Source organism: Dryobates pubescens, chromosome 2, assembly GCF_014839835.1.
Source record: "Dryobates pubescens isolate bDryPub1 chromosome 2, bDryPub1.pri, whole genome shotgun sequence".
Lineage (NCBI taxonomy): Eukaryota > Metazoa > Chordata > Aves > Piciformes > Picidae > Dryobates > Dryobates pubescens.
Genome location: NC_071613.1, coordinates 30482396 through 30509598, shown reverse-complemented (window position 1 = coordinate 30509598; position 27203 = coordinate 30482396). Strand labels below are relative to the sequence as shown.

Sequence of the window (27203 nt, the reverse complement as noted above, 5' to 3'; positions counted from 1 at the left end):
AATGCTAAATGGAATTTACTGTTCAAATCAATGCTATACTGTTATACAATTCTTTGCTCATTTTGCATCACCAGGAACACCTGAGTCAGTTCTACCTGAATAATAAGGTTGTAGTTAGGTGGGAAGCAGTCTCTTCTTCCAAGTAACATCAAGAGAAAATGGCCCCAAATTGTGTCAGGAGAGGTTTAGGTTGAATATTAGGAAAAATTTCTTCAGTGAAAGGGTTGTCATGCATTGGAACTGGCTGCTCAGTGTTTGAGTGTTTTGAGTCATGCTCCTCAGAAGTATTTTAAAAAGGCATGTAGATGTGGTTCTTAGGAACAAGGTGAACTTAGAAGTGTCAGGTTTACAGTTGGACTCTGTGACCTTAATGGTCTTTTCCAACCTAAATGATAAGATTTTTTATTGTTTTTTTGGTGGGAATGCCTGTCAATACTCCCTCAATATTGTGCTTTCTTGACTAGCATAGAGCGTGTCCCCACAGAGATGTGTTCCTGTATGCTGAGCCTGCTGTTCTATAAACACCACCTCCCCACACCTCTAGCTTTAGGCTCTTCTCAACATGTTGGGGTTTGAAAAAAAACTAGCTGATGTAAATGGCCAATAACCAACAGGGGAGACCAAATGTGCAAATGTTTAATCAGAATAGAAAGAATAATTTATACGTTTATGGAGTTTTTTACCATAATCATGTGGTCTGACGGTCGCTTTAATCACATTTTGTTGTTTAAAAGGCTCTCTTAATGCACATTTGCACAGAGCATGAAATGTGAATCTCACTGAAAAGCTGCAACAAGTCCATGTCTTCTTTTTTTTTTTTTAATTCTGAGTAGATGTGCAGAAAGTCATAAGCATCCACTAAGAATTCAGACCAGAGGGACTAATATCTCCCTTCTCTTCCACATGGATCCTAAAATACAACACTGCACTCTGAAGACAAATCTCTCTGAACGCAACTTCTCGCTGCATTTGTCTCATCTTCTTGATCAATCTGGCAGCAACTTCCAGCCTCTCTGAGATAGCTGTGACCTCCACACACTACTAGTAGTCAGCAAAATCAGCCTGAAGGTATTTTAAAATGAAACACAAATTTCACTGTAATTCACTTGCCAACACGTCAGATATTGAAGCTATGCATGAAGAGTTGTTAAAATAACAGTGAGTACTTGAAAAATTAAAAAGGAAAGAGGCATCTTTGGAGTTCACATTCTACTTCATTTTTAGTACATGACAACTAAAAGGGCATCCAGAGGTAGGAACAACCTTAAAAAAAGTGAAATATTAACAAATCAGCTTCTCCATTTTTCTTTTACAGATTAAGTTTCAGCTAATTTTACTTTTGCAAATTCCACATGAATTCTGTTAGCAGAGTTGCAGGGCTGGAGTTCTGGATTTAGGAGACAAATTTTCTGTATTTGGTCATGGGCAATAAGGCTTCCCTCCCTACTTTTTTATATCCAGTCCTGTGGCATAATGCAGAGCCACTGGGTATGCTACCCTCTTGTGCATTCCCCCTTTTAAAGTACAGCTTAGATGGGAAAATACAGAATTATTCTCACTGTGTGACTTTACTCACAATCACACAGAAGACTGAAAGCAATATCTGCAGCAATTTACAGATTTGTTTTAGGTTGGAAGGAGCCATTAGATTTGATTTCCTGAAAAATTCACAACAGTTTCATTCAGTGGAGAGTTTTGGCCTTTCCTGTTATGAAGTCTGATAGTCTGCAAACAGACCCTAAATTTTGGGGGAAAAACTCTCAACAGCTTGACCTAAAATTTCCAGCTAAGTTAATTTACATTGTTAGGGAAGCAATGCTTACCATGTCTGTTATAAACCACACAATCTAGTTGTGTTTCTCTACTAAATGTTACCCTAATCCAGGCAGCCATACTCTGCATTCAGATCAGCTCTTAACCTTCTCCCTGAGAAATCAAGTTCATTAAGCCTCTCATTTATAAAAACCTTGAATTTTGGACTCCTTTTCAGATTCTGAATATGCCATTGAAACACTGGAAATAAAAGAATGATATGCTTTGTCTTTACCTACTTAATTACATCCCTTTTTTTTTTTTTTTTTTTTTTTACAAGAATTGAATTAATATTATTTCCTCAGCATTAGGTTGGGAAACACAGTGTAATTCTTGACTGATATGCCCATTTACCCATCTTGTGTGCCAGCACAAATAAGTTCACCATCGCATGTCCTTCTCTATCTTTGGATGTGTTCTGACCCAGCCTAGGAGAGGAAGCTGGCTGAAACAGCACCCAACAGTAGTCTTATGTTGAAGCAGACACTGCTTTCAGTAGAATTTTAACTTAGAAAGTGTAATTTGCAAGACTTTGTTAGACCAAGCAAAGCAGGCCAAGGATGAATCCCAGCCTTCTGGACTAGAAGAGCTTTGTTTCTCCTAAACCAAGTCCAGACTGAAAAACATTCTGTACTGTCCAACTGAAATAAAAACCAGGGATTTGCTAACCTTTTGTTCTTCTGTCCTCTTCTGTCTTTGTAATTCTCTGGCTTAAATCAAGAAACTGATGGCAAAAAGGTAACTATAATGTCTTCCTACCCTTCTTTTCTCCCTCAATAATGTGAAACTGATGGCAAAAAGGTAAGTAACTATAATGTCTTCCTACCCTTCTTTTCTCCCTCAATAATGTGATATGATTAAGCTGAGAGATCAAATTAGAATTTGAGAAAACAACTTTTAATTATTTTTTACTATAATTTTTTCACCGCTGAAAAAATTTCCTCTGCCTTTCCTTCCCTTTATCCATGGATATATTTATTTCATGCTGGAAATTGTTTCTGGTTTAGTAAATCATAATTAGAAAAGCCTTAGAAAAAGTGTTCTGCTAAAATTTCTGGTTTAGAAATTGTTGCATAAAAGATTTATTAAAAATTAATATTTGATTCCTGTAGAAATATTTAACCCAAAGAAAGAACGAATTGGTGAGCCATCACAGTAAATAAATAAATTAAAGGACCCATTCTGAATCTAGTCTTAGTTTCTTATAAAGCTTATTCTCAAGTGAGGATATAAATACATAAAAGTATTGTGCTTGCAATGTGAACACCAACAATGGATTTAACCTCTGTGGCTGAAAAAATGTCAAATTTTCTGCTCCAGACAAGTCTGGATATTTTTGTAGGTAAAATAAAGAAACAGAAAGCTGCTGAAAGTACTTTGGGATAAAAGAGAATTCCTCCCCCAGGTATGTGGGAAATGAAGAAAAAATAAAGTATCTGAGTTGGTTGTTTGGGGTTTTTTTGCTTGTTTGGTTTTTCACACTACTAAATTGAAACAGCTTTAAGCAATCAGTAGCTTCTCTTTTAATCCATCCAGATTACTACTCTAACATAACAGAATCATAGAATTACAGAAACATTCCGGTTAGAAAAGACCCTGAGGATCACCAAGACCAACAGGTAACCCTACTCTGCAAAGTTCACCCCCTAAACCATATCCTCAAGCATCACATCAATCTACCTTTAAACACACGCAGGGTTGGTGACTCAACCACCTCCCTGGGCAGCACATTCCAATGCCTGACCACTCTTTTTTTACCCCCCTAATGTCCCAGTTGTAGCTTGAGGCCATCCACTTTTGTTCTATCACTAATTACCTTTGGGAAGAGACCAGCACCAGCCTCTCCACAATGCCCTTTCAGATGGTTGTAAGGAGCGATGAGGTCCCCCCCTCTTTTCCAAACTAAACAGCCCCAGCTCCTTCAGTTGTTCCTCATATGACTTATTTTCCAGGCCCTTCACCAGCTTCATTGCCCTCCTCTGCACTGGCTCCAGCATCTCCACATCTCTCCTGTATTGAGGTGCCCAAAACTGGACACAATACTCGAGGTGTGGCCTCACCAGAGCAGAGTACAAGAGGACAATCACCTCCCTACTCCTGCTGGACAGAGCATTTCTAATACAAGCCAGGGTGCCATTGGCTTTCCTAGACACCTGGGCACACTGCTTGCTCATATTCAACTGCTTGTCAATTAGAACCCCCAGGTCCCTTTCTGCCAGACAGCCTTCCAGCCACACTTCCCCAAGCCTGTAGCGTTGTTTGGGGTTGTTGTGACCCAAGTGCAGGACCTGGCATTTGGCCTTGTTGAAGCTCATCCCATTAACATTGGCCCATAGATCCAGTATATCCAAGTCCCCCTGTAGAGCCTCCCTACCCTGGTGCAGATCAGCATTGCCACCTAACTCAGTGTCATCTGCAAACTTACTGATGACACACTATGCCTTCATCAAGGTCATCAATAAAGATCTTAAACAGAAGTGGTCCCAACACTGAGTCCTGAGGAACACTAGTTGTGACCAGCCACCAGCTGGATTTAACTCCATTGACCACCATTCTTTGGGCCCATTCGCCCAGCCAGTGCTTTATCCAGCAGCATGTGTGCTCATCCAAGCCACAAGCAGACAGTTTGTCCACATGAATTATGTGGGAAATGGTGTCAAAGGCTTTTCAGAAGTCTAGGTAGACAATATCCACAGCCTTTCCCTCATCCAACAGTCAGGACATCCTGTCATATAAGGAGATCAGGCTGGTCAGGCAGGAACTGTCCCTCATAAACCCGTGCTGACTAGGCCTGATCCCCATGGCGTTCTTTATATGGCACATAATGGTGATCTGCTCCATGACCTTCCCTGGTACTGAGGCCAGACTGACAGGTCTAGTTTCCTGGATCCTCCTTTCTTGTGATGGGTGTTACTTTTGCTACCCTCCACTGCATTGGGACCTCCCCAGTTAGCCAGGACTTCAGATAAATAATGGACAGTGCCTTGGTGAGCACATCTGGCCAACTCCCTCAGCACCCTTGGGTGTAGCCCATCCAGCCCCATAGATCAGTGTGCATCTAAGCAGCATAGCAGGTCACTGACTACTTCCTCCTTTATTGTGATGACCTCATTCTGACTCCCCTCCCTGACTCCTAGTTCATGAGGCTGGGTAGCAGGGAACTGCTGGATCCACTGCTAAAGACGAAGGCAAAGTAGGCACTGAGCACCTCAGCCTTCTCCTCACCCTTAGTTACTATGTTTCCCCCTGCATCCAACAAAGGATGGACATTCTCCCTAGTCTTCCTTTTGTTGTTAATGAAACATTTTTTATTATCCTGAATGGCTGTAGCTAGGTTGAGCTCTAGCTGGGCTTTGGATCTCCTAATTTCATCCCTGCATAGCTTTACTACATCTTTCTAGTCCTGATGAGAGACCTGTCCCCTCTTCCAAAGGCCATAGACTCTCCTTTTGTTCTTGAGGTCCAACCAAAGGTTCCTATTAAGCCAGGCTGGACACCTTCCCCACTAACTTGTTTTTTGGCACACAGGGACAGCCTGCTCCTGAGCCTTTCAGACTTCCCTCCTGAAGTATGTCCAGCCTTCCTGGACTCCTATATCCTTCAGGGTGGCCTCCCAAGGGACTTTGTCAATCAGTCTCCTGAATAGGCCAAAGTTTGCCCTATGGAAGTTCAAGGTGGAAGTTTTACTAACCCCTCTCCTTGTTCCCCCAAGGATAGAGAATTCAATCCTGTCATGATGCTCTCAAAGTTTTACTTCCCCCCCCAGGTTCTTCCCTGTTCACAAGAAGCAGGTCCAGGAGTGCATCTGGTTGGCTCCCTCACCGGTTGTGTCAGGAAGTTATCCTCCACACACTCCAGGAACCTCCAGGACAGTTGTCTCCCTGCTGTATTGTATTTCCAGCAGACATCCGGGAAGTTGAAGTCACCCAAGCGAACAAGGGGAAGCAGCGATTGTGAAACCTCTCTCAACTGCTTATAAAAAATTTCATCTACCACTTCATCCTGGTGGTCTACAACAGATTCCCACCATGATATCACTCTTGCTGGCCTTATTCGTGATTGTTACCCGTAAGGACTCAACCCTATCATCACCTTTATTAATTTGCAGTTTCATATGTTTCCCTAACATCGAGGTCCACTCCACCACCTCTTTCTCCTTGCCTATCCCTTCGCAAAAGTTGGTACACATAACACATGACTTAATATCTGTGAGATGAGATGAGTTTTTAGGACCATGACAGACCAAACTTGAGGAAAAGAGCAAAGTGAAATACAAATCCAATAGTTAAACTAATACTCAAGGAATATAACAATTTCCCTTCTCTCTGTGGCTTTGTGTCTCACAAATTCAAATATATATGAGCCACTTTGCTCAAGCCTTACGTTATTAATTTGTAAAATGGGGATTAAAATATTTGCGATCTCACAAAAAGGCTAAAAGGCCTAAATAACATGTTTACAACTCTTCAAAATTACCTGATGGAAGATGCTACCTAACTGCTATTTAAGACTGGTACTATTCAGAACACTCTGCTGTGTTCAGCTGAACAAAAAGCACTACCAAAAAACATCATCTTGCCTCCAGATACAGCAAAAATAAAAACATACTACAGTTTGAAGCTTGCTGAAAATCAAACCAATTACATAATCTGAGAACAAAGCTATTCTTGTAACATTACCTATTACCACCTGAGAGTCAAATAATATGAATAGGTAAAATAACATGAAAAACTAAATTTCAGTAGAAACCTGCCAAACCCCTCAAGTCTAGGATTTGTAAGCAGAAAAGCAGCTGAAATAACACATAGGGTAAACCGGATTCCAAAGTTTGCTTTCATCCTTGAGACAGTCCCTAGATATGAACCTTTTCTTCTTGAGGGTCAGCTCTAAGTTTTACTGACAGTTGTCTTGCTCCCAGAATGTTCCAGAACACCAATATTACAAAGATGAATGGTATCACATTAAGCAGATTTGAATTTCCACTATACCTCTGAACTGTGCAAAGAGAGGTTAAGGACAAATTTCAGGGCCTTGATTAATTCTGTGAACAGGAAAGAATAAAGATAAAAGAAACGTAGCCTTCTGAAATGACTTAGTGTCATTACCTTTCACTCATTGAAAATAAAAATCTAAAAAGAAGATAAATTATATGTGTACATATACATTTGAATATAAATATGTACAAGAAGCAAATCAGAACCAGAAATGTAAAACTATCCTAGCTGACAGTTGTCATCCACAGTATGTAAGGAATAACAGGCTCTTTACATTTAAAACCCAATAATGATGTTTCTAGTCTGGGTTTGGGTTGGTTGGTTGTTGTTTTTTAAAAAGCTTCTGATTAAAAAGTGTTGCATTCAGATATGAATGTCTAAAGGAATATTCCAGTTCTAATTACACCTGTCCTAAAACGTAATGTAGCATTGAAGCCTTCTGGTTTTGCAGTGTAGTTCTGGGTTTTATCATTGTTTTGTTTTGTTTTCTTTAAATCTAAGCAAATGAGACAAAGCAAAATAGAAAACTGTCTCTCCTAATAAATGCACAAGCAAGAAATGCAATTCTCTTTCCCTCATGTTAACTGTGAGACCAGACAGACGGAACATAGTGAAGACAGTTTGAAAGACACAGATCTTGAGATCAGCCTTACTCATCAGACACATGGAGAATAAAATTTCTCTAATGGTGCTCTGAAATTTGGCTCAGGACAAGACCTCGTTAGAAACTAGAAAAACCGTCAGAAGCACAGTAGTGCAATATGTGTCTCATGTGCCTTAAACTATGATTTTACAACTGCAGGCTTTGAGGGGAGACATTTTGCTCACAATCTATTTGCAAAACATTCTTCATCAGTCTAATGCCTAAAATATTTATGGTTCTATCCCTTCACCCAGTTTCCTTGTGTCATGAACATATTACTAAACTGTTAAGAAAGCAATTCTATGAAGATGAAGGCTTCTTAGCTTTGCCCTATGCTGATCAGTAAAAGAAATAAATACTGCTGACATGTTGGAGACTAACTCCAAGCTCTCTGTAAAAACAGATTAAACACATAGCCAAGGAATGTATTTCCTGCATACAACTCAGCAAATGGTAGGATTTGTATGCAGAAACTGTATTTCTATGAAAGAATTAGGCTGATGACCTAACTAGTCATATGCACAATAACAGACGTATTGCAGCAATTTAGGATCCAGTTTTCAGGAGTGTGGATACTGAACTCCTGTATATCAAGAGGCAAAGGCTTCCACACCTGGTGACTTTTGTTTCTCACCAGTGCATGTCAATGTATTTTCTTCTTAGAGACAAGGTTTCCTATCTGGGCGATGACCTGAACTGAGAGAAGGAAGATAATGCATCCAGTTCTTCTTAAAGAAAATACAAAGCAACAGGAAACTTGAAAGAATAGAATAGACCAGACCAGACTGGAAAAGACCTTCGAGATCATCAAGTCCACCTATCGCCCAACACCATCTTATCAACTAAACAATAATTAATGTTTGAAGAGATTCTCCCTGAAAGCCAGCCTCTCTGTTTTCCTTCCTTCCTGAGAATAATATGAATTAAAGACTAGAAACCAGGAAGAAAAATACTTATTTAGGCTTACTAATTTAACAAAGAGTTGGTCTTTGAAGAGATTTCTGACAGGAACTAAGGAGCTGCATCTTTATGTTAAACTATCACAAATTGTAAAAGCTGTCAAAGACTGATTGACAACTCCCTGCTTTTGGCAGCATTTAAAAAAAACCACACAAATACCCTTCTCCCCTCCTTCCCCCCCATATTGAGCTCCATGCATCTTACCAGGTGTTTGCTTCAAGCTCAATCTTTTTTGAAAGCTTCAGGTGAAATGGCTCAAGTGTTTTGTGGGAAAAATATACCACCTTGAGCAATTTTCAGGGCCTCCAAAGTCTAAGAAGTATTTTCCAAAAACTGCTACCACAGTTGAAAGAGGTCTCTCCTGGTGTTACATCAAAGCCATAGAAAGACAAGAAGGAATTCCTGGATTGGTGTGAAAAATGTATGGACACACACAAAAATAAGGGATTACAGGAGACTGAAAAGAAGAAGGGCTCTGTAACCAGGTACCGTGAGAGGAAAGAGTCAGAGAAGAAATCAAAGACTAGTCACAGAGCAGAGGTCTGTGCTGGCCCTATTTGTGCTTTGCTATGTGATACCTGAACCTCTGCTTTCCTCATCTCTAAGTATCTGGGGAAAAAAACCACTAACTATTATTCTCTTTTATTCCATTTATAAAAGGTAACAGGCTGATTCCTCATGTAGTCTGGATGATTCTGCTATGATTCAGAAAACACCAACTATTTTATCCATAATAACTAAAAGTGAAATAGGAATGTTTCAAAGTGTTCAATGCAGGAATGGAAAGCAAACATAAAGTGCCTTGACTATAAAAAGAGTTTAAAATGTCCATAAGAAAAAAATTGTTGCCCTTTCTTCAGTAACAAAAAACCAAACTCCTAAACCAAACCAAACAAAAAAAAACCACCCCAACACAAAACCCACAACAAAACCCCCCAAAACATACCCCACCACTCCCAACAAGAAAACCCCAAATGAAATATGATCTGCCCCACAAAACACCTCTTCTTCTTATGTCAATTGCTTAGATTTCCTTCCTATGCTGTTAACTAGTGTATAGTTCTTACAAAACTTCACCTGCTCACTGGAGCAGAGGGTTTCAGAGAGAGCACAGCAAAGCAAGTCACTTCCCTCCAAGCACTTCATGAAAGAGGAAATCAGAGCACATGGACAGAATGCTTAAATACAGGGGACCATAGATAAGAACTTGGCAGCATCCAGTTGGCTGCATCTGCAATTTGTTCCACTTGTGTGCAGTCCTGGGCTCCAGAGCATACTTTGGCATTGCAGCAGGGCATTAAGTGGCTGAATTCTGACCCTGTTAAGGAAAGACAAAGCTCCCGACCTGTGGTGCTGTTCGAAATGCAGGAGAGGAAGTTGGCAGAGTGGCAAGTGAAGCTGGCAATATGAGTGCCTTGTGCTCTTATCTACAGACCTGCCCTTCTGCCTTGGCTGATTACTGGACACTTCAAATGAGAACTAGATAGATGGCAAATAAAAATGAGAGGCACAATTGAAAATGCAGAAGAAGAAAAAGCAAATTAGTCTCTCACAGTAGTTGTCTTGGGGGAAGGCCAGGGATATTTTGTCCAGGCAGGGCTAATGCTGGAGAACAGCCAGATTTATAAGTTACTAGTCAGCTCCTCTTTTCCTTCCTCTACCCCACTCCAGCTGGCTAACTTTCACTGGCAGACATAAAATACTTCTGGTTCACTTTGAAAGGGAACTGAGGTAACTAATATAAAGAATCAGCATAAACTTACTTGAAGACAAATAGATACTGAAGCAATAACTAGGTCACATTAACCCCTGTGTCCTCTAAATTATGAAGGTATGAATCAGGTGTCTAGAAAGCAATCATAGGCTAGTTAGGTGGAAAATATTTCACTACTGTTAAAGTTACAAGAGATGCTATAATCTTTGATTACCCCTGAGGCCATAAACTCAGAAAGAAGCATATAATTACTTTGTACAATGAAAGAATCTGAGAAGTTGCTGATACTGCTTTTGTGGAGACTGATGGGTCACTGGTTGTACCACTTCAACTAAATTTGAATCAGGTTAACACTGTTCTCACTTTGGGACAAAGCAGAAAGCATCAGAGTTTTGAGATATTTTTTTTTTTAGGAGTATACATTCTTTATAAGGCGATGTTTACATTAAAAGCACAATAGGGACCACAGTAATATTAGCTTTGATTTCCTCTGACTTTATGCACTTGACTTTGAAGTGTTACAGATCTTTACATGTAATCAATATGCAAGGTGTTACATGTTAAGGAATCATTAGAGTCATTTTAGCATACCAAAAAAGATCTCATCTTAAACAATGCCTGTTCATACAATTTCTGTTTCAAACTGGAAGTACCAATCTGGGAAGTTCCTATAATGCTGCCTCCCATTCTGCTATAAAGAGGAACTTTTCAAGTAATACCAGCCAAGAATTTAATTCAAGCTATGCATTTCAGACAGAGGGTATGAGCAACTGAGCAAGTGCTTTCAGAAGTTGATGCCAGGACAAATATGATATGATGCTGCAGTAATTATGAGATAGAGTTTGTCCTTCTGTGCAGCAGGGTCATGATCATGCCAGTCCTGTTTGCTGGTGCTGTGAAAAGACCAAGGAAGAAGAGAGGACCTATTCTGCAATACCTCTTTGCTTGGAATCCTTCATTCTGCCCTTAGGAGATCCCTTTCTGGCTGATCTGTTGAAACAAAAAGGTATCCTTACTGAGAAACACAGTCAAGTATCCAAGAAGCTAGTGCAATCACTCCCCACTTAATTTTTCCTCTATAATATACAAGTTATAAGGAAAAAGGACAAATTTAATTGGGGCACAATATAAGTGCCCCACAGCATACCTCCACAGCATTTTTAGAACTATTAAATCTCTTTCAGAGAAACAGAAGACAGGCATTTTAAACTAACTCACACAATTCTGTCAGGAAAATAGGATATACTTGGGGTAGGCATTTCTGTTTAAAAAATAAGGGTCTGCTCAGTGCTTCATTTGAATGTGCCCCACATGGAGAGAAGCAAGTGATCAGAACACTTTTGCAAATGAAATGGGAATGCTGATGTTTCATCTGGAGCATCACAGATGTTTTAAAAATTGAAGATGACAAGAGTTAACCATAGAAGAAAAGGTTTACCCTAGATTTTATATGTATTTCCATAAATAAGAGAAATTCTTTTGGAAACACTGTAGGTGGTGTTCCTTTAAACATGTTTGTAGTTCTTATTTTTCACCTTGTTTTTCCTGCTCAAGTAGTTACTGTAACAAGCTCCTATGCAGAAACTTTTTTTTTTCCAGGCCACTGAATTTTATTTAGAAACCACCTCCTGGCAAGGTTGAGAAAAGAATTTCTACATCTGACTGTCACTGAAAATGAACAGGTGCATCCAAAGTGGTTTTCTCTTGAGACCACATTTCTTTTCACTACCTTCACTGAACACATGCAAGCATGAAGAGCAGCCCTGGCACACACTGCAGGGTCCCCTTAGTCCTATTGAAAGGAAAGAGATTGAGTGCTGCACACTAGAGGTTTCACTGTCTGCAGTCCTTGACAATTCCACTTGTGAGTGAAGTACCTAGATTTCCTGAATGATCCATAAGGGAAATGATAGCTTTGCGGGGCAGGGCAGGGGGAAGGACAAAAAGGTCTTCCAATATTCTGTTCCTGATCAAGATGAAAAACAAAGGCACTTTGGATGACATGTACCAGTCAACTGGATCTAGCTTCTATTCACTCAAACTTATCTTCTAGAAAAAAAGAGCTTTTTGTAAACTTTTACATACTTCCCTTACCACTTTACAGTGAAAAAGAAAAAAACCAAACACAGGCACAGAACTTTATATTTGCAAAGGTTATTCTAAGTTAGAAAGAAAGCTGCTGTTCACTCTGCCTGTCAGGAGATAACCATGAACAATTTAGTTTTCCAATGAGCTTCAAAGTCCATTGTAAAAGATTGTTAGGGAAAATCAATACCCGCAAGATAAATGGCAAAGTCTGTGAATTAGATATAGAGTAGTACTGAAGACTGTTCCTCAAAAAACAGAGCCTGAATGTGGGGCCTGTGGTGCAGAGCAGCATGATTTCATATAACTATCAAGAGTTCCAAGAGAGGAAGTAGACCGATCCTGCAATATGTGCTGATTACCCCAGCAATCTTTTTCAATAAAACCTGTAGAAATTTGGAGAGAAATGACAACTGTGAAGGACAAACAATTTGGGAATTAGACAACATTAGGAATGTAACCCAGATAAATGTAAGGTAGTGAACATAGGCGAAAGCAGTGTAAACACTCAAATTAATCCGTTTCTAGAAGCTACTGCAACTCAGAAATAATATTACCAGTAAACAAATAATGTTGTCTGACTCCACAACTACAGCATCCCTCAAGAAAAGGCTAAGTCTTATGCACAGTTCTTTGAAAAAGCTCATCCATAAAACCAGTGCAACTGGAAAGCAGGAACAAATAACATTCCCGAATGTATCAGAAAGAGGATGGAAAATTAACATGACTTGCTTGATGCCTACAAGATGAGAATGACGCATTTTTTTTCCTTAAAGTTGTATTGAGGTTTAGTCTTACACTTTGACATGCCTGGATTTTTAAAAATCTTTTTTAGCACACATGCACATTCGTGTACCCTCCCAATCTATACACATGCACACCCCCATACCTTTTTCACAAACATGTAATAATCACACATTTTGCAGTGGATTGGCATGATTTGTGGCTTATGCTGCAGCACAAGGCCTGTCAGCAAGATATATTTGCAAGTCATGAAAAAAACCACAATTCTCTGGCTGTTTTAACTTCAAATAGAAGTGAATTTGTGAAAGGAAACTCTCGGCACAGGTTTAGCTGATCACTGTCTGGTGGTGGTGACACTGCTTCCCTTTCCACCTCCCCCGCAACTCCAGTGACAAGTGTGATGCTGTACAGTTCAGGCAGCGGTCACATAAGAAACAGATCATCCCCACTTACTTGGCAGAAGTGACCCAGAGCAGTTTCCTTCCTGTTGCTATTAGCTTACTAGTTGACTCATTCCATGCTGAATAACCTCTACACATGAAAATGTGAGTGGCAACATGCGAAAGACTGGTTTTGATGTATCCAATGCATTTTAGATAATTAAAGAAATTATAACATGTAATACCAAAAACATACTTTGATAACATTCAGAATCACTTTATAAGCTGAACTACAGAAGTGGGTATTTTTGTTATTGCTGTCCCAATACAGAACGACAGAAGCATTAAGCATTACTGTGACAACTCTTTTTTTTTTTAATTATTTTTTTGGGGGGACAAAAAAAAGCCAAGAGGCTTTAACACAAATTAAAAGTAGCATGTTCACATTTTTCATGTTGCATGGCTGTGCAATTTTAGACTTTATTGTTATTATACAGGATTAACAAAATTCTCCAGTTGCTTCACTGGCTGTAATAGACTTAGCTTGATTTAGTGGAGGATCTAGGTCTGACCTGTTACACCTTTTTTTCCATTAGCTTTTGATTCTTCCTCTTTTATAGCACATGGAAATGCACAGGACCAGGCAAATGCTCAGAAATCATTCTATCGCTCATCAAATCTCTATCATGGCTTTTTCTTTTTCTCCAGTCTGTGAACACAACCCTAACAGACCAAGTTAAAAACCCATCAGCCTCATTCACAGTGAGAAGGCTGGGTACCACTCCAAGCCTTCCAGACAAGGGATCAACAACCATCACAGCACAGTCCAAAAAGGCTCTCTAGATATGTGTCAGTGATGTACTGTTTTAAGGCAGCTTCAGTACTGGATATGTAAAGCATACACTGGCTCAAAAGCATACACTGCAACTAAATATGGAAACACCTTTACTTACTGTGTTAAAATTTGGGAAGAATCCAACAGCAGAGCTGCTGTCCATGGGGAAGGACATAAAGGGTTTGATATCCAGGGAAGGCTGCATCATCAAGGTAGGTGTGCGCACAAGGGTGGGAAGTGTAGTAGTGCCTGCCAAGAGCAAACAAAACCAGGAATTCATAGTATTCTCCTTTTTACATCACACACAGTATAGCTGACAGCTGCCAAGAAAAAATAATACAGGGAGGTAATAAAGTGGCTCTGCACGAATTGATATCATTAAAAGAAATCCATTTCCATGTGTTACAGAGGAGGCAGAGCACTTCCCTATGGCCATGGATACTCAGAGCCTGAAAAGGAGACATATGGTATGTAAATCACATTGGCAGGTAGAATAAAGCCTTTCTAAAGACGAAAAGATTCTTCTGTGCCAAAAAGGCCAGGATCAGCACCCATGAAATTCAGGTATTTTGCAGTTCACCTAGTACAGCCAACACATACAAGCTAAAATTCTGAGGTTTGTTTCCAAATAGTGAGCTCCATGGTTTTTTCCCCTCTTCTGACCTGACAGTACCTATCAGGTGCTTCAAAACCACCCTTTCACCTAACATTACAAAAAAAAAGCCTCCTGTTTTACAGTACAAGGCATATATTAGAAAACAGCCAATAATTAAATAATCAGCAAGCACATAAACAAACACAACTCTACATGCAACGCAAAGTAGCATTTTCTTAACTGGAGCCCAGACTTTTGTCTCCAGGGAAAAGCTTTCCAGAAATCTACACGCTGAAATTCTTTCTGTAGACATCTGAGAATCACTCCCCAACAAGACCCCAAATGGGAGGACACAAATGTCCAAATATGCCACTTTAACTAGCTATCTACCCTATTCACATAATAGTATGCCTGGTAGACAGCTTCCAGCTATGCCTGTGGGAGTATTCTTTTTCATTAAATCAGACAAAACTGGTTTAAAATAAAATTGCCCTCACTGAATTATGAAAAAAAAAAAATACAAAAATTCTCTGTTTCTCCTTCCTGGGTTTAACAAATAATTCAACACTGAATGGAGCAAGCACTGGAACACATTTCCCACAAGTCTAAAGGAGATTGAGTCACTCTGCCTCTCCTATCTCTGCCAGAATTTCCCCATAATTACCTTCTCCCACTCACTGGTGGCCAGCACATCAGGCAGGAGCTTAACAGTCCTCTTAGGAGTTTCTCTAGTCTCAAGCACAGCTGACACAATACCTCAGCTTTTACACATACAAGTCATCTGAGCTTTTAAAACTAGTCAGGAATAAGGAAGGGGAGGAAAAAAAAAAAAAAAAGGAATGTAAACAGGTAATTTTCCCTCTCTTCTCCCATCAAATCAAATCATTCGCATCTACTTGCAAGATGCCAGGCAATTCATATGGGCTGCCTGAGCACCAGTCTTCCATTAAGGGATCTCCCTTTCTCCCTGCAAAGGACAGACAAAATTAAAAGCAGAGCAGAAATTTTCTCCCTTTTAATCTAATCATCCTGCCTCCAATTTTGAACCCATCTTACAGTATCCAAGAGGAAAGCTGAGCTCTGAAGCCAGATGGGGCTGCACAAATTTTTTGAGATGACCAAACACTTATAACTAGCCCTGAGCTCACATTTTGTAGATTCTGGAGAGACAGTCATTTTGATCATAGCTGCAGCACAGCAAACGTTATATTATGGTCTAGCAGATGAATAGCAGGCTATGATCTATTCTCTGTTTCTCTACAGGAAAAGCGTGATGATTACACAAAACCAGGTCATTGACAAATACAGAGAGAGAACTGTTTGAACACTATCCCAGCTGAGCTGCACAACTGGAAAAGAAAAATATGCTTTTGGAAAAGTAAGGTTTGTTTTTCATAAGCCCATGAAACTCATGGACAGTTGCACTTAATTAACTGTAAGTAAGCTTATGCAAATGGAGTCACAAATGTCAAAAAAGTTATAGGCTAACCTGTCTATAGATTCTTTCTCATATTCTTAACAACAACAACAAAAATTCAATAGGAAAACAGTGTATCAGAGGATTCATCCAAAGAAAATATTTTCAACTGAAAAAAAAAAAAAGGTGATTATTTCTTCTAAAAGTGTAGATATACATAATTTGGATTTCAGAGTTGTATTCAAACATCAGCTATGTTCTATTCAATCACTTAAAGCCCAGAGTGCCATCATCAATCTAACTTTGGCAAGTCGTTCTTTGAAGTCCTTAAGCAATTAAAGATCCATGAAGCTAAAAAAAGATTTGTCCTCTCTTCACGTACACACACTTCAGTGAAAGCTATGTTTGCATATTTTAACTACATTTTAAAGAAAATTTGTAAGACAGTAGAGTAAAACTGTGACTGACATTTACAATCAGACTTAAACTAGGTTTCTGTCTTTAACACGGTATTCTGCATAAAAGCTTTAAAAAATAAACCCCCCAGCATCCTCCTGCAAACAATGCAATCTTCTTTGTACTCCTGAGTACAGATCACTTCATGCAACAAAGACATTTGTAAGTGGCCACCGGTTTTGCAGTCCGTGGTGTTTTGGCTGCCAGAGTAATATATAACCAGTAGACTACAATATATTTGGAGTCCATACAGAACCGAAAACATGCACACCTACCAGACTAATAAGAGGAGACATTAACAAGAAGTTTTTCAGTTTATTACTTCTACTATTGCCAATCAAATACCAGTGACCCTGTTTGACTGAAGCTTGATTTTCAGATTCACCTTTGAAAGCCCCTGGAAGAATGATCTAATAAAAGATGACTGAAACTACAGGTAGAAGAATTTCAGGAGAAAATCATCAAATCAAACAGAACAGAACACAATTTTACACTGGCATTGCTTCAAAAGGTCAAACAGAACCTCATCACCACTCCACCAAATCTGTATGCAGAACTGAGCTAAGCAGGAATATTGGCGCAAGAAAGATGTAGCTGACAAGCTTCATTATCTTCATAAATTTAACAGATGCTTACCATTTAATTAACATTTTACTGACAGCTTACCATGTCAAACATAGATTGTTTAAAACTACATGTAAATCTTTTGCATAAATATAACTGATTTTTCTTGTAAATGCATTTGCTCATTTCAGCTTCATGATTTTAAAACAATGCATTACCTTCACAACTTCAATTTCGACTCCTACAGCAAGAGTTACCTATGTACTGAAGATGCAAGCAGCAGACTTTGCCAAAAGGCACTGATGTTCACTGGCCCTTTATACCCTTGTCTAAAAGGAGGAAAATAGGTTTTCATCTCAGTAGATGATCCAAAATGTGTAGATTTATCAGAAGTTTTACTTCCTTCTGCATATATTGATCTTAAAAAAGAGTCCCTGTGTAACAGGACCTGTTCCTCTTTTAGCCATGTACACACGGCTTCATACAGATTGCAATGCACTGGAACACTGATGTTTTTGAAAAGTTATGAAAGGTTGCAATCTTTACTCAGATTTGATCACCCTGTAACAACAACAAGAAGACCACACCTAATTAATAGATTGAGTAGTGAAAATGGGGTTTTTTTGGGGTGCAGTTAGGAGGTCTTGTATTGGACACTCCTTCTGCGACACAGGGACTCAAATAGGTTCTACCAACAACTCCACAATACCCTTCTGTGGCTTCACATAAACTGTAGAAGCCAAGACTGGCAATATCTCAACTTTGGCAGAGGCAATCACAGAAAACCTTGGCCATGGTTAACATTTACTACTTGTCTTTTCTATAAGAGCACTATCCATTTCAGTCACATCTAAGCACACAAATTTTCCTCCTGAAAAATTATTTGTGAAAGTATTACTACTATGATTTTCTCCTTAAGTGCTCTTCTTTATTACTGAAAAACACACACAAAAGGTGTAATGTCTGCACATTAATTCCTCTGCTTTGGGTCAATAATAGACCATTACATGAAAACCTCAAATCCATCACAAAACTTACTCACCTAAAATACATTTTGTGAAGCAATTTTGGCATACTTAAAGAAAGTAATTACTTTTCAGACTTGAAAGCATGCTCTTCATTATAGAAAGCTACAGAGAAATCTAAAGCCATACTCCAGTCTCTCTCCTTTTTCTGTTACCTGAAGATGTTAGTGCAGTGTTTTAATCCGACAGTTCAAGAAAGCAATCCACAGCCAGCACTGGTTAGGCCACACCTTGAGTACTGTGGCCAGTTCTGGGCCCCTCAATTTAAGAAGGATATTGAGACACTTGAACAGGTCCAGAGAAGGACAACAAGGCTGGTGAGACATCTTGAGCACAAGCCCTATGAGGAGAGGCTGAGGGAGCTGGGGTTGTTTAGCCTGGAGAAGAGGAGGCTCAGGGGAGACCTTATTGCTCTCTACAACTACATGAAAGGAAGTTGCAGACAGGTGGGGGTTGGACTCTTCGCCCAGGCAACCAGCACCAGAACAAGAGGACACAGTATCAAGCTGCACCAGAGGAAGTTTAGGCTCGAGGTGAGGAGAAAGTTCTTCACAGAAAGAGTTATTGGCCATTGGAACAGGCTGCCCAGAGAGGTGGTGGAGTCAATGTCCCTAGAGGTGTTCAAAAAAGGATTGGATGTGGCACTTGAAGCCATGGGTTAGCTAGTCATGAGATGTTGGGTGATAGGTTGGACTTGATGATCTCTGAGGTCTTTTCCAACTTTATTGATTCTATGATTCTATGAAGTGCAGTGGAAGAGTAACCAAAGTGAAACCAGGACTGAATAAAAACACGCAGCTGACAAATTTCTGCAAACAGAACCATCTATGTCCACCTCAGACTGCATGTGGTTGCCTTTGTTTTAACTTGTGCCATGGACAACATTTGGTAAAACTTCAAAGAGCCTTTGTTTGAGTTGTTCACACCCACCACTAAATATGCACAGATATGAGGAAACTTTATTTTCAACACCTACGCTGAGTAGTCTCATCTGGCCAGGGAACATCAGGAATATAACTGATAAGATGGGATAGTTCTGAGCTTTCTCCTCCTTTAACATTTGCAGTGCAAAGTTTTTCAGACACTGCTTAAACCAACAGTATCCCTTCAAAAATGGATGACAAGTTATCCCTTTGCCTATGTTGGCTGAATTTTAGCCTTCGACCACACTGCACCGCCACTCTGCTTTACATCTTACACTGTCATCTTCATTTATAGCATTTTCCTTCAGAGCTCCAGAAGAGACAAAATGAGGCAGGACATATATAAAATAGCTCCCTGGAGAGATTCTGAGATAATTCAGCATGTATTCATCTATAAGATTTTTCCAGGACCCTACCTTTTCAGTAGTTTATTATTTTGACAGTGGAAGTTTTCAACATATTCAGAAATATTTACTTCAGCATGCAGCTCAAAAAGCAGTTTTATAAACAGGTTAGAGCCAGAGGTAGTGCCTAGGCTTTCATACTGAATAAAAATCTGTTCATCTCTATTGCCTATGCCTAGTAAAAAACATTAAAAAAAAAACCCAAACAACAAACTCATCACCAACAGAAAATCTCAACTTGCACAAGGCTTTCCTATTATTGTTTAATTTGCAGCTTTATGGGAAGAATGATAGAATGAAATTATGTTAATGAAAACTCCCATCTAACCACAGCAATGCACAACCACCAAAAAAAAAAATAAAAAAAATAGCAGCTTTCTTCCCCTGTCTCTGATGCCTCCATTGCCCTAGATCTGCCTTTCCCCATAAATGACAGGTAAAAGAAATCAGTCAATTGCAACATTTTGTTGTTCAGGTATTTATAAGATATTTCCCCCTGAGATATTTCCTAATACTTGATATAAATATTAGTCTCTTTTTCCTTCTCAATATGACCAGTTTACATGGTTCAGAAATGTACTACTTTTGTTAAGTTACAACTATACATGGGTATTAGAGAATGCTTTGTGTTTCTGTTTATCGCTAAGATAAACAATAATTGCTAAAAACAAGTTACGGGCAAGTCAAATAATGCTGAGTAACTGAACAATAGCTGGTATCAAAATGCTTAAGGAAAAACCTATTGTAGAAGTACTCCATTAATAATATTCATAGAGGCAAATCCTAAAACATTCTCTTCTCAAATAAACAGTAATGTGAATAAATACAGCATTTTAGTAGATTTTTTTTCCCCAGGATTCACTCAGCAGAACAAGCATTGCTTCCCTATAATATGGTAGTATGATAAATGAGTCTTAAGATACCCATAGGGATTATAGCCTGTCAAAAGTAAAGTAGTCAAGGAGAGATAAGACCATTACTTCAACAGATTTTTCCCAAATGGCAAATTAACATGATCCTAAGAGGTCTCTCACTATCTGGGCAACTTATTTTTAAAATAACTTGAAGCAGAAGCCTCACATATATGAGACATGGCACAGTCCCCAGCTGAACTGTGGGAGCAATAGGAAACACGTTAAGAACTTCTCTGCCCCCAGGGGACCGTACAACCTCAAGCACTAATGAATGAGGATGCAGGTCCTTTGGGAGCTGATATGATTACCATCTGAGTTACCGATACACATGCATCTTTAAACACTTGGAGAGTGCACTGAATTTGTATCTCTTAAACATTATTCAGGTATCAATGGAGCAGTTAGACCTTCCATCAACTTATTAGTGGATTTAAAATGTACAAATCATACACATCCATCCACATTTGGCAACTAAAATTGGCTAAGTACTCAAAAAGTGTTTGCCTTTTTTTTTTTCCCCCTCAGAAGCCAAAGGAATGGAAACAAGAAGTGGTGCAGAGCTTATGGATGCTCAATGGCAGTAAGAAAGAACCACTCTGCACAACACATGACAAGAGTTAAGAAAGCACCTGTTCACATCGAGCCTTCCACAGGAACACATGGACAACATATGACATATCAAATAAGTTGGACTCCATTCTGAGTCTTTTTTGCAGCTAATGTTTCAGCAACCCCAGAGACATGATGCAACTTCAGTGCAACATACAAATTTTGTCAATATCGAACACTTAAGGTCTTCATGCTCAGGAATGACTTATCTGAAAAACATGCCAAACTATGAAAATAACTCTCTCCCTACAAAGTAAAACATGATTTCTTGTATTCTGGAACATTAAGTTAGTATGCCCATTATTATCCATCTTGAAATAAGTGTTCTATGAAGGTGTGCTAACAGAAATCCATATTACAGAATACAGAATTAACCAGCTTGGAAAAGATCTTCAAGACCACTGAGTCCAACCTATCACCCAACACCATCTAATCAACTAAACCATGGCACTAAGTGCCTCATCCAGTCTCTTTTTAAACACTTCTAGTAACAACGACTCCACCACCTCCCTGGGCAGTCCATTCCAATGACAAATCCCTCTTTCTGTGAAGAATTTCTTCCTGATGTCCAGCCTAAACCTCCCCTGGTGCAGCTTGAGACTATGTCCTCTTGTTCTGTCACAGGTTGCCCTTCTCTGGACATGTTCCAGCAAGTCAACATCTTTCTTAAACTGAGGGGCCCAGAACTGGACACAGTACTCAAGGTGTGGCCTAACCAGTGCTGAGTACAGCGGTATAATTGTTTTGTATAATATCAGATCACAGAATCACAAAATTGTCAGGATTGAAAGGGACCTCAAAGCTAACCAGTTCCAACCCCCATGTCATGGGCACCTCACACTAGGTCAGGTTGCTCAGAGCCCCTTCCAGCCTGGTCTTAAAAACTTCCAGGGATAAGGCTTCCACCACCTCCAGTGTCCCACCATGCTCATGTGAAGTTACCATGAAATGAGGTATGTCTACATTTAAAACACATGTAGGATTCTACCAAGAGGTCAATACCAAAAATTAAGTGAAATTTAGTGCTGCTGAAACAAATGGAAGCTCTAGCATTTAATCAGTCTCAAAAAAAAAAGAAAAAGTCAATCATTACTTATTTAGCTAGTATAAATAATATATTGCTCATTTATTATCAGGAATAAAGCTGCATATTGCATGTATTTCACATAAGAATACTAAAAATAATAACATAAATGTACTCATACTTACATATAAGCAGATTTTTGTTAGATCAGACCATTCCTCATTGAAGCATTAGGGCTGACTCAAAACCTTAGGGGTGAATTGGAATTACTTCAGGTTCCCTGGATTGTTAATATTCTTCCATTTAATTATTTTCCTACTACTGGAGAGAGTCCAACTAGGGCTGTGAGGATGATTAAGTGAACAGAACATCTCTCTTAAAAGAAAAGGCTGAGAGAACCGGGGCTATTTAGCCTGTAGAAGAGAAGGCTGAGAGGGGATCTGATCAGTATTTATAAATACATTATGGGTGGGTATCAAGAATAAAGTGCAAGTCTCTTTTCACTAGTGTCCAATGATAGGATGAGGGGCAATGGATGCAAATTGGAACACAGGAAGTTCAGCCTCAACATGAAGAAAAACTTCTTTACTGGGAGGGTGATGGTGGACTGGAATAAGCTACCCAGAGGGGCTGCGGAGTCTCCATCTCTAAAGACTTTCAAAACACGCCTACCCTAGGTGATCCAGCTTTGGGAGGTAGGCTGGACTATATGATCTCCAGAGGTCCCTTCCAACCCTTATCATTCTGTGATTTTCCATCTCCAATGTCTTCTGATTGAAGGTTGTTCATTAAAAAACAAAAAGTGGACTACGTATCATAAACATTTTGCACATACTTGATATGAAGACAACCATGGAAAAGTTCATATTAAAAAAACACTCTATTATAATAATGCTAATATTTAAAAGAATTGTGCAAATATTTATTTCCCTAATCTCCACATTTAGTATATCAAAGTCATGGAGAACAAACAATGATGTTTACCTGGTGAGAGGCAGGGTAGAGGCATAACAATAGGAAACCGAAATGTCAGTATTTTAGAGACAAATATAACAAAATATTAACCAAGAAAAATCTCATTCTCCTTGCAGCTGTACAGTATTTCTAATAGTTTGCAATAACAGCAGGAATCCCCATAGGTTTGGTATATAAGATACTATAACAGATGGAGCAGGAAGAGAAGTCCAAGAATCAGAACTGGAACAGATTATCTTGCATTTTCTTTAAATAACTGTGTTACAATTGTCTAATCATAACATTTGGAACCGTCCTGTCCCTCTCTGGCTTTCAGAACATGTGACCCACATTCCTGTCCTCTTTCTCCTTTAGCCACCACTCTTGAATTCTTACAGCTGAGAAAGGACTTGCACAGCTGCACAACATACAACCAAAATTTTACAGCAATTGTGCTACACCCTCCCACACATTTTCAGCAGGATTTATATTCCCAAGGAAAGTGAATTCCAGAATGCCTATGCTAGTTTTAAAGCATGTTTGTTAGCACTGGCTCCTTGTCAAGTTTAAGTAATTAAAAAAATAATGGAACATCCTTCACTATATTTAGAAGAAACATGCTGGCTGCAGTACAACTGCAATTTGCTACTGTCTATAGATAGTATGGAAGTATTTGTCATTAGCTTCTTAAAAGAGCTAATTGTGTAGACTTCTAAAGCAACCGAGACAATTTGTTTGACTGGAAAGCAGTGGCATGTTACGGCTTAAAACCGTCAAGCTCAGTAAGTTGGATTTATTCTAATCAAACAGTGACAACAATTAGTAAATGCAATGCTCCTGCCTGAATTAAAGTCAGCTTTCCAGTCTCTCCCAATTTCCTTTCCTCGGAAGCTCCTGGCTTGCTCAAAGCTCTCCCTCTGGTATCTTCTTCCCAGTGAGCAGCTCTGCCCTCTCCTGTTTTTATCGGCTTCTAGGAAACACTGCTTTGGAGTTGTTTTTACTTTGAAGTTTTCAAAGTATGACAGAAAAAAATAAAAAGAAAAATAGTTGTCTTTTCCAGCTCTCTATTCTCTTGCCATCTGCACTAACTGAGTTCTTTCTGAATTCCTTAGGATCCTTTTTCTGTTGAGAAACCAGCTCCCTTCAACCCCTGCCTTTTCCAGACTCCCAATCCAGAAGTGCAGTGAGAGACAGTATTTGTTTGCCTTTCTGCTGCTGCCTTTAACTAAAACATGACATCACCACATGCCAACTGAAGGCATAGTCTTGACCAGAGCATGGTGCAACTTCCATGCCAGTCACTGTAGTTTTCCATGCAGACTCCATTCTTAGGTGCTGGGCATTGATCCTATGATTGTCCCAGGATGAATCACAGCACTTCCTTCCCTCTTTGTTCAGGACTTTGATTTAACACCATGTTTCATTACAAATTGAAGCTTCCCTACTAAGGAACAGAAGAAGAAAAGAAAAAACACAACAAATGAAATACAAACAAAACACACACAAAACCAACCCAATTTACACTACCTTAAAAGTTTCATAATTTGGGGAATGGGATTTGGCCACAGTTATCTTTTTAGAGAATCTGTTGTCACTTCACCTCTCATATGACCTGACATGTGTCAAAATCCAATTCTTATCCTGAATTCTGTCACTACTGAGTTCACCATCTAACCCTCAGTGAGCCTCAACACACACTTTCAGTAGGTACTGAGTTGCCATCCTCTAAAGCAAAACAAGTGTATCACTGAGAATGCTGCTGGGTCACTGTTTCATTATTAGTTGGTCAAAACCATTATACCCTAACTTTAATTTGGGGAATTTGAGTCTTCTAGTTGGCTTCCTGCTCCTTACTCCAATTCAACAGTCTGACACACCACCTTAACAAGATTATGCACAAAGGTAATAGGGGTCTAGACCCATATGCATCCTTTCAGATGTGTCTAACCATTTAACTACAGTAAGGAATTTCCAACTTTCTTTGAAATCATCATAGCTCAGAGAATTTCCTGCCTCATTTGCTTTCACCACATATTATGCCATCACCTCTAGAATTGCCCTAGCTACCTGTGTTGCTTCTGGTTTTCTTTGCATAAGTTCTTCTATTGGTATTGCTCCCTAAAAATCCTTCAGATAAAAGGTTGCAATAACAGCTAATCTAGGTTGTTGAAAGTGGCACATTGAAACTACCTGCAATAGATTCCAAGATCTCTGCTGAATGAAATTGAGTTTTTCTTTCAACAAAAATTTTCCTTTTTTCACAACTTGCAAAAAGAAGTTTGAACACCCAGTCCACTTCCATTCTATCCAAAAGGTCACAATTTCAGTCATTAGCTCCTTAGGTGCAACCACCTTCATAGGCAGGTACATGCTTTTAGAAGAACCAACATCTTGATGTTGAGAAGAAACAATGAGACAGGTAGATTTAAAAACCATCAAATGGTCTATATTCCATGTTGAATTTAACTGCTTTGCCACAACACAGGGCACGAAGCACACAGCATCCATTCAGAAGTGGTCAAACACACAAAGATAGTGGGCAAATTTCCCACACGTGCAGTTTAAGTTCAAGTGATAGAATCCTTTTTCTATGATTGGTTTAGTGAAGAATTTCCTAGCTTAGAAGCAGTTAAAAACAAACAAACAAAAAACCCACCCAAAGAAACAAAAATAATAAACCCCAACCAAACCAACAAAAAAAAAAAAGAGAAGAAAAAATGCCTATTTCATAATTTCCTATTTCCTATTTATGAAATGCCTATTTCATAAATTCCATAACCTTCCATGACAGAAGGTAAAGCTCCTCCTTCCCCAACTTCTCTAATTCTTCCTTGTGCTCTATCTGCTGCCTGTAACTAAAGCAACAAGAACAACTTCATAGGATTTCCTGGAGGATTTAAAATTTCTCCTGATCAGATGCCATACTGCATCTCCTTTTTGGAGCCCCCACTCATAAACACCACAGCGAGGGACAAGCCAGAGCTTTGTTTCTCAATCTTTAGAAGTTATCAGTGCAGCCTGCTGTACTGTACCTGGAAACACAAAAAGCAGAGACCTTACCCCAAGGAAGAAAAGAGCCAATCTCAGCACCGCTTATCAGTGTCTTACAGTATTCAGAAACTGCAGAGGGTTTGGCTATGACCACACAACCACAAATCATTTTAGCAAAGCAAAAGCACAATAAAACACAGACTAAATAGTTCTATAAAGGCTTCCCACTGTTAATCAATACCATGATGCTTACCTTTGTCCCCAAGGTTACAAATCCACCTCCTCTGCAGCATTTAAACATAGACACAACATAAGACTCAGAAACAATCCTTTCATTTCAAAATGGTGCTTTTGTGATGTTGGGTGCTATAAGACAGGGGGCAGCCAGCAAGCCTGAACAAATCTGAGCTGTTGTCATTGTTTGCTTGGTTTTAATTACCCTTGAGAAGAATGTTTGCAACTTGACTCCAGAGGCAGGGTGGCCTGTTATTGACATCACCTGATCAAATATAAGCTAAAAGCATAGTAAACTCCATTTTGGCGGCATTTTCCCTGCTACTCTTTTTAGAATTAAACTTGCAGGGATTACTAACTAGCTGATTGCTATAGAACTGCATATTAAATATCTTCTAGAAAGAAAAAAAAAATATGTGTCTGCTTGAATTTTTTTATAAATTCATAAAATGAGACCTTGGAGCACAGGATTACAGACAGTGTTGGGTCATGACACTTATAAGATCAAAGTCCACACATCCTGGCTCTCCTGAACATTGCTTTACATACTCTCAAAATCAGGACTGATGAATAAGTAAGAACTTGAAAATTAATAAAACTGTAAGATATGCTATGTACCCTCTATTACATATGGAGGAATGAAGGCAAGAGATTTCAAATTAACAGATCTGCTAGCACAGCTCACCACACTCATGAACTTATTGAACATTAATTAAACACTGGTATCTGACTAGAAACCTTATTCTGCTTTTGGATGCAACAGTGCACTAGCCCTGCCAAGGCTGGACCATAAAGACTTTTTTGATGCTGTTAACACTTTCAAAGACTGCATGACATGAACTTGAGTAACCTTATCCTCAGCTACACTGAGAGAAATCAAAAGAAAAAAGCAGTATATAACAGAATGTTGCTGTTAAAATTAAACT

General features: G+C 39.1%; 1 protein-coding gene across 7 annotated transcripts in view; it reads right to left on the bottom strand.

The window, feature by feature from the left end:
* Positions 1-27203, bottom strand: part of ZNF385B (zinc finger protein 385B) — a 125982-nt gene that overhangs the window by 39696 nt on the left and 59083 nt on the right. For 3 of the 7 annotated variants that reach the window (XM_054173989.1, XM_054173976.1, XM_054173983.1), the window contains exon 2: positions 14286-14416. The exons of 1 other annotated variant lie outside the window; for it this stretch is intronic. In XM_054173989.1, coding sequence (XP_054029964.1) covers positions 14286-14375 — 90 coding nt within the window. In that variant the 5' untranslated portion in view covers positions 14376-14416. Of the gene's footprint in view, positions 1-11060; positions 11114-14285; positions 14417-26296; positions 26384-27203 lie in introns of those variants that run through there. 3 more of the 7 variants (XM_054173973.1, XM_054173966.1, XM_054173998.1) reach the window with 3 other exon arrangements.